The sequence below is a fragment of the Epinephelus fuscoguttatus genome, linkage group LG4, assembly GCF_011397635.1.
Source record: "Epinephelus fuscoguttatus linkage group LG4, E.fuscoguttatus.final_Chr_v1".
Taxonomy (NCBI): domain Eukaryota; kingdom Metazoa; phylum Chordata; class Actinopteri; order Perciformes; family Serranidae; genus Epinephelus; species Epinephelus fuscoguttatus.
Window position 1 is genome coordinate 46022292 of NC_064755.1, and position 18415 is coordinate 46040706.

At 44.8% G+C, this 18415-nt stretch overlaps 1 protein-coding gene across 2 annotated transcripts in view; it reads left to right on the top strand.

The window, feature by feature from the left end:
* The first annotated feature begins 11622 nt into the window (after positions 1 to 11622).
* The window catches only part of lsp1a (lymphocyte specific protein 1 a), a 46801-nt gene continuing 40008 nt past the window's right edge, over positions 11623 to 18415 (top strand). The window contains exon 1 of one of the 2 annotated variants that reach the window (XM_049573162.1): positions 11623 to 12052. In XM_049573162.1, coding sequence (XP_049429119.1) covers positions 11994 to 12052 — 59 coding nt within the window. In that variant the 5' untranslated portion in view covers positions 11623 to 11993. The remainder of the gene's footprint in view (positions 12053 to 18415) is intronic. The other variant, XM_049573161.1, reaches the window with a different exon arrangement.

Genomic DNA, 18415 nt, shown 5'->3' on the forward strand with positions numbered 1-18415 from the left:
TGAATCTCTCCTCAGATATTCAGCTGCACAACGAGACCCCGGGGCTGCTTCATGTGTGTGTTCCTCTGCCAGGACCAAGGGTTCGATTCCCACTGAATATTTATGGACTTGTGTACTGTAAGGCTGTTTACTTGGCTTTGTTTACAGGAAAATAAATTACCAGGATAGCAGCAGGTGAATTACCCGGACTAATATGCCCAATGAGTGATGGCACACTGTGAGAATGACCATAGATACCGACCCTGCATGAACCACAAAACCTGACAGTACACCAGATACAGAACCCAGCTGTTTGCGTTTCTCCAGAGCAGTCTTGCAGGCTCGTTGATGGACCTACCGAGGTGCGTCTAATATGAATCTTTGCATATAAAGGCCCAGACACACAAAACCAACTGTAGAAAACTTGCAGCAACAAAAGCACCCTGCTGCATCGCTCGTTGTCGTCTGAGTCTCTGCCACTAAGTTGTACGTGAACACACTGCAAAAACTACAGCCAACCAGCATGTACGTCCTGTGCCTGTGTGAGAGACATTAACTCTCCACACCAGCAGACGGTGGTCGTCTGTAGTCGTCATTTAAAGATGAAATCGTCTTAATGCTAGTTAGCCAGTTAGCACAATAACAACACAATCCAATGTTGAAAAAAAAGAGCACATTTACCGAGCACCAGTGAACAACAACAACAACACAAACGTCACACAAACATCAAAAAATGTTTCTGCTGAAGAGCTAAATGTCTAAAGAAAAATAATATGACCTCATGTAACAACTTTGTTTTTTGTCTCACTCCCTCTTTAGCTGTTTACTTTCCTCACTTCCATTTCTCTTCTCGTGCACTGAGCTGAACTGCCAATCAGAGTGATTTAGTGTCTTGAGATTTTCACCAGGCTGTAAATGCTGTTCGGGACATCACTCAGACTTTGTGTGGATGCGTTCATGAATAGTCTCCCCGAACGCCACAGTGCACTCTGGTACAAACTGAACCACTCATAAATTCCGGGAACTGTTGGAATAAACCCTTCAGTTATTCAGAGCACCACACTCTCAGAGCATCTTCGAACAACAGTGCTCTCATTTTAGTGTGGAGCTTCAGAGTGGATATACCATGGACTGTAGAAATATTGGAAGTAGCCACCTTGATGTGTGGACTCCAGTTTAGAAGCCTCAAGTTTGGTATTTCACCTGCTGTCAGCTCAGGTTTTTTTGAACCAAAAGTGACATATCTGGGCAAGAGGCTGGAGCTGTGGAGGAGCGAGGACACTATCGGCAGACAGTCTGTCACTCAAGTGGCCCGCCCCTAATTATGCAGAACTTTTAGCCTTAATAAAATGTAAACGGGTGTGTTATATAAAAAGTCACCCCATGTACTGTTGTCATGAATGTTGAAATTAACTGTAGAGACCTGAACCGTTTATTGTACCAGGCTGTATTCATGTTTATTTCTGCTGTAAAGTTGGAGATTTTAACATAGGTGTGTGTGGGTGTTGATTCACAGCCTCAAGTGGCCATTAGAGGAACTGCAGGTTTTGGCACTTGTGTTGGCTTCACTCTTCTGGCAGGGCAAAATATTCTCACTCCCAACTCATTTCATTCTCTGCTTAGGACACCATTAATCGACCATATCTTAACATAACAAATAGTTTTTTGCTGCTATATTAATGCTCTGAATGTTGCTTCTTTAGGTATAATCTAATGCTTGTGTACTTCAACCTACATACAATTTTGAGCACAGGTTTTTTCTTTATAAGTATATACGGAACTTTAACACTGTGGTATCACTACTTCTACCTATGTAAAACATCTGACTACTTCTTCCACCACCGTCTACTCCACAGTGACTGGTCTGTAAAACCTCTTGACCTCTGACCTCAACAGGTAGACACTTAACCCTCCATCTGCTGTCGGTGCATTCCTTCACCTGTGTTGTCTTTAAAGCGTTAACGTCCTCTCTTCCCACGGGTACGTCACCTCAAACACGACGATGTTATGGGTAATTTTAAGTTTGTTCTGTAGGATACTGTGAAATCCAAAATATGAGAAAATGTGAGTAATTTCTGTTTGGATTTTACATGACGGTCTTTTTTTTCCCCACAGCTTTACTTTTTAAAGATTCAACATTGATATCTTTATGATATCACTTCCAAAGCTCCTGCTGACGGGTTAATTCCTAATCTCGACTAACTTGTGACTGGATTCCAGTGTGTAAACTCATCCGCCAGGAGAGCCTGGTGTTGTTTGGCTCTCGGTGTCAGACGAGGAAATCTCTGGCTCCTGAGGCCTGAGAGGAGCCTCTCTGAGTGGGAGGTGATGAGAGCAGCTCTGGCATCGACCAGAGGAGAGGCAGGAACACATTCTGGGTTGCAGGTCAACACTCCCCGAGCTCTCTAATGGATCAACAGCACTCCTCGCTCTGAGGGAGGGAGGGAGGAGATCTGCAGGAATGAGCTGCTCTTTTGTTCCAGAGCTTTAATCCTGCTTCAGCCAAATAAGCAAAACAGACTTGTTGTAATTGAGGAGAAGCTGAGCTGCCACGATTTTACACTGCTCAAAAGAATTGAGGGAACTCTTAAAATCACACATCAGATCTTGATTAAATAATTATTCAAGTGGAACCCAGGGCCTTCTGCGCCAGGAGGAACCCAGGGCCCTCTGCACCAGGAGGAACCCAGGGCCCTCTGCACCAGGAGGAACCCAGGGCCCTCTGCACCAGGAGGAACCCAGGGCCCTCTGCACCAGGAGGAACCCAGGGCTCTCTGCACCAGGAGGAACCCAAGGCCCTCTGCACCAGGAGGAACCCAGGGCCTTCTGCGCCAGGAGGAACCCAGGGCCCTCTGCACCAGGAGGAACCCAGGGCCCTCTGCACCAGGAGGAACCCAGGGCCCTCTGCACCAGGAGGAACCCAGGGCCCTCTGCGCCAGGAGGAACCCAGGGCCCTCTGCACCAGGAGGAACCCAGGGCCCTCTGCCCCAGGAGGAACCCAGGGCTCTCTGCACCAGGAGGAACCCAGGGCCTTCTGCGCCAGGAGGAACCCAGGGCCCTCTGCGCCAGGAGGAACCCAGGGCCCTCTGCGCCAGGAGGAACCCAGGGCCCTCTGCACCAGGAGGAACCCAGGGCCCTCTGCGCCAGGAGGAACCCAGGGCCCTCTGCACCAGGAGGAACCCAGGGCCCACTGCGCCAGGAGGAACCCAGGGCCCTCTACATCAGGAGGAACCCAGGGCCCTCTGCACCAGGAGGAACCCAGGGCTCTCTGCACCAGGAGGAACCCAGGGCCTTCTGCGCCAGGAGGAACCCAGGGCCCACTGCGCCAGGAGGAACCCAGGGCCCTCTACATCAGGAGGAACCCAGGGCCCTCTGCACCAGGAGGAACCCAGGGCCCTCTGCACCAGGAGGAACCCAGGGCCCTCTGCGCCAGGAGGAACCCAGGGCCCACTGCGCCAGGAGGAACCCAGGGTCCTCTGCGCCAGGAGGAACCCAGGGTCCTCTGCGCCAGGAGGAACCCAGGGCCCTCTACACCAGGAGGAACCCAGGGTCCTCTACACCAGGAGGAACCCAGGGCCCTCTGCGCCAGGAGGAACCCAGGGCCCTCTGCACCAGGAGGAACCCAGGGCCCTCTACACCAGGAGGAACCCAGGGCCCACTGCGCCAGGAGGAACCCAGGGCCCTCTGCACCAGGAGGAACCCAGGGCCCTCTGCACCAGGAGGAACCCAGGGCCCTCTACACCAGGAGGAACCCAGGGCCCACTGCACCAGGAGGAACCCAGGGCCCTCTGCACCAGGAGGAACCCAGGGCCCTCTACATCAGGAGGAACCCAGGGCCCACTGCACCAGGAGGAACCCAGGGCCCTCTGCGCCAGGAGGAACCCAGGGCCCTCTGCACCAGGAGGAACCCAGGGCCCTCTGCGCCAGGAGGAACCCAAGGCCCTCTGCACCAGGAGGAACCCAGGGTCAATCTTGGCTGAGGAAAGACGGCTCGCAGGAGGTTGAATGTGTTTCACTTCACAGTGGGACGACTGGCTGAACTGTTTCTGTAGATGTAAAAACTGCTCGTCTGAATGATTCACACTGCCGCAGACATCCAGCCATGACTCAGACATTTATTCTACAAGTCCTGCTCTGATTGAAGCACAGCGAGGCAGATTAAATCTGTAAAAATGAAGCGTCGATGTGGTTTGAAATATTCAGCTGTTGAAAGCACAATCAGTGTCTGCAGAGGATGTAATCAGTTTAATCGCTGATGAAAATATATGTATATTTTGGCCACATATTTTGACTCCTGCCTCATTTTATGTTTTAGATTCTCATGTTTTACATGCATGATTTTCTTTTTAAAAATATTTAATGAGCATTGTTGGAGAGTTTCATCTCGTGCTTCTCTGTAACTGTAACTATAATAAACAGCTTGAGAAACAGAATCTGGAGTTTTGAAAAATCTGCACCTTAAAATCTTCATTTTATTGCCCTTAACTGTGTGTGTGTGTGTGTGTGTGTGTGTGTGTGTGTGGACGAGAGGCCAAAAAATATCTGTATACGTGTGGATGCGGCCTGAGACGATGCTGTGGACTGTTTTCATACTTTTGTGCTGTGAACATTAACATCATAATAAAACCATGAGTTATATTTTGAGAATAAAGAAAAAATACATTGTAATTGCTAAGAGAAAAATAATGGCATAATATTTAAAGAATAAAGTCACAGTTTTATTTAAAAAAAAAAAAAATCAAAAAAAGATTTATCAAAATGTCATGTTATGACTGGGAATATTAGATTAAATGTGGATGTATACATTTATTGCTTCATGAAAACTTCACACAAACAAATCTATCAGCACTTCTTCCGTCTGTGTTATTGAAAGGGTTAATCAAGTTGAACGTTAGATAAAATAAATTATAAATCACCTCATCAAATAGTTTTATAGATTTGTAATGATGAAAACGATGATAATTAGTTGCCTTTATGCATCACAGTCGTCTCTGTTTTATCTCCTCCACCTTCCCTGCATACTGGAAAACAAACACCTCCATCCATCAGCAGAGAAGCAACACTCTCACCTCCAGCTCAAAGCAAACAGCCTGTTTGGTGTTCTGGTTTATCTGCTGATGCCAGGTATTGATGGAAAACACTCATCCCCCATCACTCCACTGCTGCTTGAAGAGTCTGGTTGAAGAGTCTCTTTTTAATGTCTTTCAGGATCAGAAGCTGTTTTTACAGCTGTGTTTACAGCATTAAACTCACAGCTTTTTCACCTTAATGCTGTCTAGATTTTACGACATGATGTTACGGCGGCCGACAAGAGCAAACACACTCTAACGGCCCAAAATGTTTCCATTAGGAGAAACTAAGCAGTAACCTCCAGGGCTAAAACATTAAGCTAATACTAAAGTGTTAAAAACTGCAGTCCCTCTAATGGCCACTTGAGGCTGACTCCAGAAGCATAACGTTCACCACGGCGTCTCCAGACTCTTTCACGCCTGTCACATGTGCTCAGTGAGAACAGGGCGCCAATGGCGGACCTGCCAGTTCTGGTGTTCTCTGGTGAATGATGGAGCTGCACGGTGCTGGGCTGTGAGCACAGGTCCCACTAGAGGACGTGGGGCCCTCGTGCCACCCTCATGGAGTCTGTTTCTGACAGTGTGGTCAGAAACATGCACACCAGTAGCCTGCTGGAGGTCATGTTGTAGGGCTCTGGCAGTGCTCCTCCTGTTCCTCCTCACACAAAGGAGCAGATAGCGGTCCTGCTGCTGGGTTGATGCCCTTCTACGGCCCTGTCCAGCTCTCCTCGTGTAACAGCCGGTCTCCTGGTGTCTCCTCCATGCTCTTGAGACTGTGCTGGGAGACACAGTAAATCTTCTTGGGCAACACTTTCTCATTCCGACCTCATCACACACTGACGTTTGGTCATGGACTTTCAACATCCAGATGAGATCACCCCAGTCAGATTTTCGCCGCCTTAACTTTCGTCCTTATCCCCCTGACACCGCCGGGCACCATTAAACTATAATGGCAACCGGCTGCGTATCATGCCAACGTTATAGGATGCCTTCTTACGTTGGTTTCTGATGCCGCAAGTCACTGCCCAAGCACCAGATTACGATGACTTCGAAGTGAGACCTAAATGGACAGATTGATCTCCCTGAAGTTTAACTGACTTCCTGCCAGACTGTGACCATTAAGGGTTCCCTTAATTTTTTGAGCAGTGCAAATGTTCTCATGAGATGACTGTGACTCATGCATTCATGTAAAGCAGGATTTCACTGTTGTAGTTTGTTGAGGTGGAGCTCATTTTGAACTATCAGCGAATGATTATCTTCATTATGGATTAATCTGCTGGTTATATTTTTTGTTAATTGTTAGTTTGTAAACATCGTGAAAATAATGAGAAATTACATCACAATGACTCAAAGTGACACCTTCACTATGTTTGTTTTGTGTTTGTTTTTCTCATTCCTAAAATCCACCTACCACTGTCTTTGCCTCATCACAGATGAGTCGTGTCTCATTTCATGTGTACCAGGATTGTTTTTGGGTTTTTTTATAGACAAACAATGATTTCAAACGTATGCAGCTGTGATGAAAATCAGTGCCGTTCAAACACCATTCAGCCTTTAACGTTTCTGTTCTGTTTGTTTTAGAGCGTCTGAGTGTCAGGATTGTGTTCAGGTCAGCCAGTGTTTGTTGGAAACCACAGCTCTGTTTTATGAGCACGAGAGATGAAGGGGTTGTCGTCCAAGCCATGAATTCACTTCCCAGAATGCCCTTTTGTCTGACGTGCCACTGAGCAAGACTTACCAACACTCCAGGGGTGAATGGTGATGAGTGGGTTACCGTGGCAACGGCAGTGTGTTGATTATGTGAGTGTGAGGGTGTTTGGGAAGGGGTGGGCGAAGACAAAGACGCGGGGTTTGTTTGTGTGAAGGGCAGAGAGACACTTTCATGACCTGTGAGCGCTCGGCAAACAAATTCAGCCGAGCTGGATATCACGTGCACGCAGAGGTTAAAATAAAGAGGATTTTTTTTATTATTCCAAAGTCAAAAATTGACTTTAAAATCAGGTATTTTACTAGTTTTTCTGTTCTTTTACATCTTTGAAAGACAAATTTGTGCTGCAGAAAAGGAAGAAGACAGAGGGCTTCTGAAGGCTTCATTTTTTAAATAGTTTTATAGTCCCACTGAAGAGAAATATTGAATTAATTTCTGCATTATTTTATACACACACCCACAAAATTCAGCCTGACATATTTTGCATCGCTGGAAACTTAAAGGTTCAGTGTGTAGAAATACAGTCTGATATTTATAACTACTAGTCCATACCCACTGAGTGCACAGTGGCCCACGTACAGTTTCACATGGTGTGTGTTTGGGATACAGGTCATAGGAAACTGCAGATTAAATAGTCAACTGAACCCATTAAGAAGAGCAATGTATTCAGACAGAGTGTTTGTGAAGTTGATAGTACGATTGCTTTATTGAAAGTACAGTAGTACCATTGCCAAGAGTGGGATAGTTAGTGGGCTAAAACTGTACATTAGTAGTTGAGGTAGCACGTTGAGTCACCTTGAGGCGTCCTGTTCTACATATCTACCAAGTTTAGTAAAAATCCATATGGCGGTTAGGCCTAGATAAGAAATGAGCTCTCTAGCGCCCCCATTTTGTTTGATGGGGTCAATAATGGAGGGGTCCCCTCAGATTATGTGTGGTCATATGCCTACAAAGTTGCGTGGTGATGGGTGAAACCCTTGAGATGTTCTACACCTTTATGTGATGAGCCACGCCCTCCGCAATATTCATTGCCTTATAGAAGCTCAGTTTTAGGAAGTTTTCCAACTTTTGCCAAGAGGGAACTTTAGATATTGCTCCCTAGATTATGTTCACCCAGTTTCATGCAGATCGCTCAAACTTCCTAGGAAGAGATCCATTTGAAGTGTTTTTCAAAAAATTCAAAATGGCGGAAAATCTATATAAGCGGAAGTTATGGGTTCTTGAGGCAAATGTGTTCCTCATGAGGAGAGGCATCTCTGTGCAAAGTTTCATGTCTCTACGACATACGGGGCATGAGATATGCACATTCAAAGTTTGACATTTCAATGGGTTGCTATAGCGCCCCCCTTTGGCCAATTGATGTAATATTGCTTCATTGGCATCCTCCCATGACCCTCTACCACTGTGCCAAATTTCACATGGATTGACCAAGTCAGTGAGGAGAAAAACGTGGAACACACACACACACACACACACACACACACACACACACACACAGAGAGTTTTCGTCATTATATAGTCAGATATTCTAATTAATGTATAATTGCCAGAAAATAAGAGTTGTTGTTTTTGTTACCTTAGAATGAGCCGCTTATATCTACATAGTGAGCATGTCCTTGTACAGAGCTTGTCATGCTACCTCTACAGTAACCTGGAACGAACAAACCAAACTCTGGCTCTAAATACGGCCTTTTCCGTTTTTACGTCTGCAGTCATAGTTCTCCCAAATGCTTGGCACACCGAAGAAGCTTCAGCCAGTTGCAGTGTTGCAACCTCACCACTAGATGCCACTAAATCCTACACACTGTTCCTTTAAGCCCAGTTCAGACCAAAGATTCGTCATGAGAAGAAACCATTTTAGAAAGTTGCAGAGAAAAGTTGCAGCAGTGTGAACTGGCCGGTCTGAGCCCGACTCAACCCGGCTGATGGTGTCACCTGCAACTCAGCTGGTCAAATCACCAGTGGCTGGTTTTAAAGCACGTCGCCTGTTTCAACAGCCAATCAGCTTGTAGTGAAGTCCACTGGTCAAGTCAAAATGACCGCAAATGGTGTGTTGGCTTGCTGCAGCAGGTGCTTCGTCCCCACCGAGCCCTCTGTTTGGTGTCAGACGGTGGGTCGCTGCTGCTGCTGGCTGTATGTGCTTATGCCCTGCCCACACACACACACATTCTCACTGACTGATGACCTGATGCTGGTTATTTATATTATTGTGGCGTATTGATTATGAATACAGTCCATCTGATGCTGGTTTTGTTTCATCACTGTAGCCAGTATCTCACTATCACTATCCTCATTCAGATTTTAAGAAGCTACAAATTATATTCAGCCACAAAATAAGTCTGAAAAGCTGCAAATCAGAACGGAAGTACAGAGAGTTGTTGACTAGAGATGATACGCCGTCTCATGGTGGTCACTTCCTGTCAACGTTACAGATCAGAAGCACAGAGAGTCGTTGACTAGAGATGATACGCCGTCTCATGGTGGTCACTTCCTGTCAACGTTACAGATCAGAAGCACAGAGAGTCGTTGACTAGAGATGATACGCCGTCTCATGGTGGTCACTTCCTGTCAACGTTACAGATCAGAAGCACAGAGAGTCGTTGACTAGAGATGATACGCCGTCTCATCATGGTGACTTGGTGTGAACTGGCAGGTTTTTAGAACGTTACAGAACGGCACACTGCAAGAAGCTGGCTGCAAATCTTTGGTCTGAAATAAAACTGAAACCAACCATAATTGTTTTTGTAATGCGGGACAGGAATAAGTGCATGTGAAATTGGTCTAGTGATGCACTGCTGTCTTGTGCTGGGACGTGGAAGTAGAGCCGTAAGTGTAGTATTTGAGTTGATTAGGATCTGATAATAACATTTAATGGCTAGATTAGATCTGCGTAGTTTTGAAAAATCAGAGTGTTAGAAAGTGAGGGTGCAGTGATGAGTCCAAACGGAGATGTTACCATGGATCTTGTAAGCTCCCTTGTATAGTCTTGCTATGGGTTCAGTGGTTTCCTTTGTGGCGAGGGACCATATGGGGAGACAGTAGGATATTGATGATGGAATATTTGCATGTAGGTATGTGTCTGAAACAGCAGGGGTGAGATATGGTCTCATTTTGTTCCAGACGTACAGTGTCTGGTTGAGCTTATTTGTTAGGTTCTGAATGTGGTGTCGATAAGTGAGATGTGAGTCAATGAGTACTCCAAGATATTTGTAGGTTTCTGTGATGGTTAGTGTTTGGTTTGCAAAAGGAAAAGGGTCAGACATAGACACTGTTTTTTTTAGGGGCATGAAAACACATACATTCAGTTTTCTTGACATTGATAGTTAGATGATTATGTTTCAGCCAGTCATTGAAGCAGTTCAGATCAGAGGTAGTTTCAAATTTACAATGTCAGGGTTTAGCTCAGAAAGAAAAATGACAATGTCATAAGGGAGTAAAAGTAGGGGGCCCAAAATGCTGCCTTGTGGAACTCCCACAAGTTATAGGGGCAGGTGCTCCCTGATTGATTTTAACTACTTGAAACCTGTTAGATAAGAGGAGGAAATTGTTATCACAGAGGAAGAAAGTTGAAATGAGCTGAGTTTATTTAGTGGAATCTGATGACTCACTGTGTCAAAGGCTTCGCTGAAATCAACAAAAATGGCTCCAGCGACATGACCTTTGATGAGTGGGATACATATTTGTTCAGTAAATAATAACATAGCAGATACTGTTAATCATGTGGATCAGAAACCAAACTGAAAGTCACTGAGGAGCTTATTGCTTTCAAGGTGAGTGCTAATTTGGTTGGACAGAAGTTTCTCCAGTAATTTTGATGCTGCAGGAAGAATGCATATTGGCCTGTAGTTTGAAACCAGGGTTGGATCCTCAGATTTAAAAACAGCGGGGATTTGAGCTGTTTTCCAGCTGCAGGGAAAGATAGAAAGCCTGATACAGTGATTGATCAGATGATGGAGAGGAGGTATAAGGCTGTCGGCATGAATCTGTGAGTCTTTGTGCTTTAAAACCAGCCGCAGAGTCCTGTTGACACCATATATATCATGAGCATGAGAGTTTTTCAAAAGTTCAAAAGGTTGCCAGAGGGCAAAATGTTTCCTCTGTCACCAGTAAGAGGATTTTGTTTGTCTTTGACACTTTAACTACTGTCTGTTTAAAACAAATGTAAAGAAGTGCGAGCATCCACAGTGAAGTCTGTGGATATTCTCATTGGTTCTGGTTCAAACTCACTTTGATAGAATTTAAGAAGACCTACATGCAAGTTTTCATTTATCTATTTATGCTTTGCAAGGAAATGGTGACGTGTATAAAGGTTGCGTTCAGTGCTGTCTGCAAGACTCCTTGTTAAAGGTGTCTAATGTGCACCAATTATTTCATCTAAAACCAAATCTTTATACATTTAGTTTTTTTTGTATGGTTACACTGCTCATGTCTTCACACTGATGTTTTTACATTATGTGACGGATTAGATTTTGTCACAGCTGCACTAATGAGAGATAAACAACTGTTTGCCAATCTGCTGCTTTGGCAATCAGAGGGAGGTTGAAATGTTGAGTCGGGGACGGGATGGTTCAGTAGTGGATGGGGGGGGGGATCGTTTTTCATTCCCCCTCAGGGAAGACCACATGACCCGGCATAACAGAGAAAAGCAGCAAAGAAAAAAGAGAGAAAGATGTTGGGCCCCGCTGCTCTGAGCTCTTCAATGAAAACCACATGTAGGACAGAGGGAGGGGGGTGAGGTGTGTGTGCGTGTGTGTGTGTGTGTGTGTGTGCGTGCGTGTGTGCGTGTGTGTGTGCGTGTGTGTGTGTGTGTGAGACGAGGGGAGGGGGGGGTGTAATGACTAAAACCCAGCCTCCAAGAGAGGGGGAGTCACTCTGAGCACCGCTGACATTCCCAACAAGCATTGCAGGGGAGAAAACTGTGTGTGTGACATCCAACAAGAAAGAGTGTGTGTGTGTGTGTGTGTGTGTGTGTGTGTGTGTGTGTGTGTGTGTGAAACCACCAGAGGAGTCATTAACAGTGTAACACACACACACTAATCAGTTTGAGCTCTGGGCTTCGGCGCGGCTGCGGGACAGAGAGCTGCCTTCACTGTCGAGGTGGAAACTGAGAGGAAGAAGAAGAAGAAGAGAAAGTTGTTCTCAGCGATCTGTTTTGTTTCTAACAGAGGGAGAGAAGAAGAAGAAGAAGAAGAGTTAGAAGAAGTAGTAGAACAAGTAGAAGAAGAAAAGAGGCCAACATGTCCAACGCTCTGCTGAGGAGAAACTCCAGCAAACAGGGTTTACAAAACCTGATGAGGTATGTGATCGTCCTCTTGTGTGTGTCTGGTTTCTGTTTGTTTCTGTTGTGTCCACACAGAAGGACACAGCTCAGGTTAATATTTAAACACCGCACACACACACACACACACACACACACACACACACACACACTGATTCAAGGGAATTAGGAAATTAAATCTGAATCTCATCAGCTGAGAAGATGCACTTTCTCCTGGAAAAAACAAAGTATTTTTATCTGCAGATGAGGATAAAGTGTTTTTGTAGTGTGTGTGTGTGTGTGTGTGTGTGTGTGTGTGTGTGTGTGTGTGTGTGTGTGGTAAACACGTCTGTCTAAATGGGAACAGTGGGATTAATGGGAGTGTTTTGGGTCATGCAGGGTTTTGGGAGGATTTGGGGTTTTAAATCGACTTACCTCCGCTCTCATTAATCAATCATAACAAAGGAACGATCTGTAATCTTTATTGTTCCTGTTCACACACAGTTACACACGTGTTTAATTCATGTCAAACTCAAGACAACGAGTCCAGACTGACTGGGAGGTTTGAGACGAGCTGGACGCCCGAGGCTTTCTCATAGAGAAAGGGGAAGTGATGTCGGTGGCCTGTGTCAGAGGTGAAAGGTCGCCTGAGTCAGTCTTTTGTTTTTCGGGTGGCGACACGTCCTGTATTCTTTTTCATCCTGTGTCAGGTTCCAGTGGTTTGTTCATGGAGGAGATAAGAGCTCATCCTGCTGATGCTCTGTAGTCAGGGGATTTTTCTGCGTTTGGAGATGGACATTGTGACAGATCAGCAGATCAGAGAGTCATAAAGTCTCACCATGACTATGTCAGTCTGTCTCCTCTCCACGGTTGCAGTTCAGGAGCTCTGTGTGCTCGTACCGTCACCATCAGCCGGCACACTGTAGAAGTATCAGGAGAGTTTTGGTCCAAAGTGCACAGGAGCACATGGACTTCATTAGAAGAGCAACATTTCAACTCCAGTTAAATCATTTTTTTGTTTCTCATAAGCCTTCCCTGATGAAGATGATGATGATGATGATGATGATGCATCCCTTCTCTGAGAGCAGCGGACAGTGCTGCCATTCCTTGTGAGGCAGCTGAGCCGATAAACTTCTTCCTACATTGCAGAAGTTGTCAAACTCATAGAGGCAAAAAAAAAAAAGATCACCTTAGTCTTTGTGTCGAGACTTTGCAAGGTGTGCGTTGCCTTCCTTCAGGACCAGTGTGTCGTTAATCAAAAAACTAATGTATTACACATTATTGTTTCTTTGGCACAGTGTTGGGCAGTAACACCTTACAGTAATCACAGTACTTTTTCTGGTAATGAGTACTGTAACTTATTACTAATAAAAGTACGACACGTCTGTAGGTTGGTTCATTACTGGGCTGATGCCATGTAGTCTGATCTCAGCATTAGTCAGTGAAACCAAAAGACTTACATGACTTTGATTTGAGTAAACTTGAGTCATGAATCTGAATCTTCCAACTTGACAAAATCAAAAAAGACTTGCAACTTTGATTTTTGCCTTTAAAGTGAAGATACATTTTCTTTCTGGCAGAGAGTTATATCACAAACACACTACATGACACGCTTGTCAGCAAAACCTTGATTTTATGATGGTTCTAAAGATCATCTTTCCAGATTTTCCTGAAGTATATTAAGAGTGTTTTCTGTATTACACACACACAGGTCTTCAGTCGTGGTTGATCACTGTTTCAAATCCAGATCAATAATAAAAACTGTTTAGATATCTCTGATAGAACATCCTGGTCTCACTCCAGATTCATTGAAATCTGGCGCTTGAGCAGTGCCTTGTGGCGTCAAACACTGACAGAGAAGCTGTCCTTTAATGTTGGCATGATACGCGGCCAGCTGCCACTATAGTTTAAAGGGAAATTTCAGTTTCCAGCTGGGCTTCATCTAGAGCTCGCGAGATATATTTCGGCCGTGCTTTGGAAAGCAGAGCTAAATTGTAAACAACAAACATGGCAGCACACCGGTAAGGTAAGACAACACGTTTACATGTCGTTTTCTATATGTTCTCTGACATTTATCCTAACGATATGAGGCGGTCTTTGTGGGAAAAAAAGCTTGTTTAGTGGACTAACTTTGCACTTGAAGGTTGCCCGTTCACTTATGTTTTAACAGGTCTGACGCTACTATGCGCCCCGGCTGTATCTAGGCTAACGGCTAACATGCTAACTATTATTTTTATGTCACTAGTCACTTGAAACAAATTTAGGACGATAGGAGACAGGTTGAAATAAACCGAAATTCCCCTTTAACAGTGCCCAGCACACGGGGAAACGCAGCAAGGCAAGGACGAAAGTTAAGGTAGCAAAAGTCAGAGTGTGGCGGGTGGGAGGGCTACAACAAACACAGACTTTCATCCGAAAGAGTGGGGTTCATGCCCCGTAAAATTCTAAAGCCAAACCCTGTTCTTTTTTCCTAAACCCAACCACATGTTTTTGTTGTCTAAACCCAAACACAGGGGGAAGAACGAAAGTTAAGGCGCATAAGTCTGAGTAGGGTCGTTGGGAGGGGTGGTGGCTGAGTCCAACAATCACCCACTTTCACCCAGGGAAACAGAAGTGTATTTTGAAAACAGACAATGCATGTAACAGGCTGAAGTTGACACGGCGTCCCAGAACGTCAACAACCAACACACCCAGGGTACCTTGGACGCCATATGTGGACATGGAAAGTCCATGACCAAACGTGGACATGTGACAAGTGAGAATGTGTTGGATAGAGAAGTTTTAAGTCTGTAATCACTTAGAAAGACTCCACTGTCCCGTGAAGGCAGTCTGTTGATCTGTTGGTCCGTCACTTTGGTTTTTAGTTAAATATCTCAACAACTGTCTGGAGAACATAAATGTCTATCCAAAATTTTAAGACAATCCATCAGAGGATGAATCCTAATGACTCTAATAATCCTCTGAATATTCACTTAGCACAAACAGCCAAGTCAACATTTCCACTCGTTAAGCCCTTTACATATTGAAAGGACTCCTCTAAAACTAATGACCGAGTTTCCATCTGCCTCAGCTGCACTTTGACATTAATGGGAAGATCAGACGACATAAAGTCGACCTGAAGATGACCTGATCTGCAGACATAACAGATGAGTTTCTGTGGTTTTGTTCGAGTCAGTTGTGTTTTGGTTCAGGTCGTATTTCTGAGCGTCTTCAGGTCTCTCATGTATTGAAAATTAATTTACGGACGTCTGCTTTGTTTTTCTTTTAAACTCTCTCATCGAAAAATGATTTAGTTCAAAGACAAAGTTCCAGTCAGGGCGATTCATCAGACACTTGACAAGCATGTGAATCCTAACTGTAAAACCAGAGCATCTTTCCCTCTCAGTGTAACTGGTGACTTCCCGTCCACTCCAGAGTTTCTGTAGAAAGCTGATGCACAGATTTGTCATACAGTTGAGTTATGGAGCTGCGAGCGTCGTCTGCGTGTCTCTGGAGGTGTTGTAATCAGTGAGTTCGGTGTAAACGTCTGAGTCACAGTGAGAAGAGTTTGGTCTGTATATTTATGAAGCAGATAACAGCTGGAGGAGGTGGCGTCTCGCTGTGATTCAGTCCACTCAGCAGATGGCATCAGTCTGGAGGAGTGGCGGTGGTGGTGGTGACATCACTCTGAAAACACTCGCACGACGTAGGCATCTTAGCTCAACTGTTTTACATCCATCATCCACATCAGACGGAGTGATTCATCCTGCATGTTTAGGCGTTGATGTTGAGAAGTTTAGTTTATCCAGGCGGTGCTGCCTGTGATGTTTTGGATTACATTTTGAGCTGCGCTGCTGAAACCTGATCCAATTTATTTGGTTTATTCTCATTAGAAAAGTCCCAAATTCACTTTTAGGGATTCAGACATATTTATTTGGTTTAAAGGTTCAGATTGAAAGTTTTTCATTATGAAAGTAGATGTTCTTGAGCTTTGATCGTATCGCACAACATTCTGTAGCAGCACTGTGAGGACTTCTTCTCCATGTCGGGTTAGAAGTTGAGTTTGGGTTTTTTATATCTGCGTATTTATAGGTTATTTTGAACCTTTTTACCTGACAGCTTTCCAGTTAATAATATAACGTTCAACTGGTGAGATAACCCAATGGAAAGGTTAAATTTTGTCCACGTTTTTAGTGCTACTGTGAATAACTTATCTAGACAAAACAAGAGGAGTGCTACCTGTTCATTTGTACCTAAAAGAAGAACTTAAGAATTCCAGTTTATTATTTCCATCGCCTAGAAAAGTTCAATCAATATCTGTAAACATGAGCTGCTCTCGTTCAAAGACAGAAACCAGAGAAGGAAGTCTAAAACTTGTGATGTCATAGAGTATAAAATCTGGAGCTGCTCCGTAGACGATGAAAAGGAGACTGACTTTGTGAAGCCACACAATGTGTGTTTTCTGTTTTATACCCTAATGAGTTTTATTCTACTGTGTTCTCAGTCCTGAAACAGATCATGTACCCACATGCTCAGAACATGCTCCTGGCTGCTCTCAGTGTCATCTAGAACATCGTTCACCATCCACTATTTATAGAGGATCTCCAGACTTTCTACCCTATGACATCATAAGTATGAGTTTTAGCACTCTTGTTTTTGGATTTGGCAGAGATGGGCTGTCTCAGATCAAATGAATAACACGTATGAGTTTTGAAAGTGGGTGTATTTCCCCTTTAAGTCCAGTCTTTAAGGACGTATGAGGATTTCAGATGCAACCAGCTGAAACTTCTCCCGGTTAGAATTCCTTCAGCGTTCATTGCTCAAGAGGTCTTTACCAGGAGCTGAATTATCCTCAGAGGTCTCTTCCTCTCTCAAATTATCAGAATAGGTGATTTAAACTGGTAAACACGGTGCATAAAGCAGTTTCACGTTGACAAATATCAGTGTTTTTCTGACACTCTCATCCCAGAGCGACTGCTGATTATGTCCCTATCTAGAGCCAGTGTTTGGTCAGTCCGGATGCAACATCCAGGGAGCTGCTCCCTGTGTAGATTTCAGTGGCTCATACACAATGATTCTTACTTTCAGGTGATTACACACTAAAGAAGACATACTTATTTTATTATATTCCATCTCTGCTAATATATCCCCCTAAATCCTGCACACTGGAGCTTTATGGTAGTGGTACGCTACTCTGCTTCACAGCTGTAGTTGCTTTTTCTCACCACCTGTCTGATTTATCTCTGTTGTCTCTGCACACTGTCTGTAAACAGCTACTTAGTTTTTTCAAGAGTTGCGTTTCTCTCCTCGCACCACCTGCCTTTTCTTTGGAAAATATATTATTGCTTGTGGCCAAGTCACATGACCAGATTTGTTGTCCACACCAGGTTGGTGCCAACAACAGTTTGTGTTGCTAACGAGCTGCAGCGCTGCGGCTGTGTTCCACACTGATGCTGTTGTTTTCAGAGAGGAGGCAACTGCCTGCGTATCAAAAACATGTTGTTATCAGATCCTGTGCTGGGTCCAGGCAGGTATGCAGAGCGACTGTTTTTAATCAGCTCACTCCAGATGATGTCATCCAGGAGGTATACCTGCTTCAAAACAAACCAACTGCTGCGACCTCTGACCCCCGAACCCCCCACACATGGGTGGGTGTCCTCAGTGTTTACGATACGGGCAGATAAGAGACGGGGGAATGTTTTCGGGGTGGGAGGGGTGGAGTTAGCTGATGAGTGATGGGGGCACTGAACTCTCCCTCCCTCTGCAGGTTGTCTGCATTAAACGGATGGAGGGAAAGTAAACAGAGAGGGCTTCCTGTTTCCAGGAGTCGTATCTGTGAGAGCAGATAATGTGACGTGATGTGAGCACAGACAGAAACTCCTCTCTGGTCGATATTGGACGTCTCTTAATGAACTGAACGCTGTGGTTAATGTGTGGTTATGTTTAGGCACAAAAACCTCTTGGTCATGGAAAGCAGAGATCAAGTTTTGGCTCAGATTAAATGGTTTTGGTGGCACAGAGCTCAGCTGAAAATGAAAGGATGTCTATTTAAAAAACAATTTGTGCTCGTGGCACTATCCCCAGTGAAAGGCAGTGACTGGCTGCTTAAAAACACCCATGTTAGGTGGCACAATCGCTGCTGGAAATGCAGCAGTGGCTTGTTTGCTGGTCTTGAACATTGGCAGCCATCTTGCCTAGGTGACACGCCATCCACCTCTCTCCCCATGTCCCAGTGATAAATTCTGCTCACACATTACGTCACTTAAACATAGATATGATACATATAAAATGTACAAATGTTATGTGTCCGAGGTTTTGGAGGGTATAACACCAACATTTCCTTTTGGCGACTGGGCTTAAAAGATGCGTTACTTCCAAATGGATTCACAGGCTTGTTTGTGGACAACAGCATGACCATGTGGG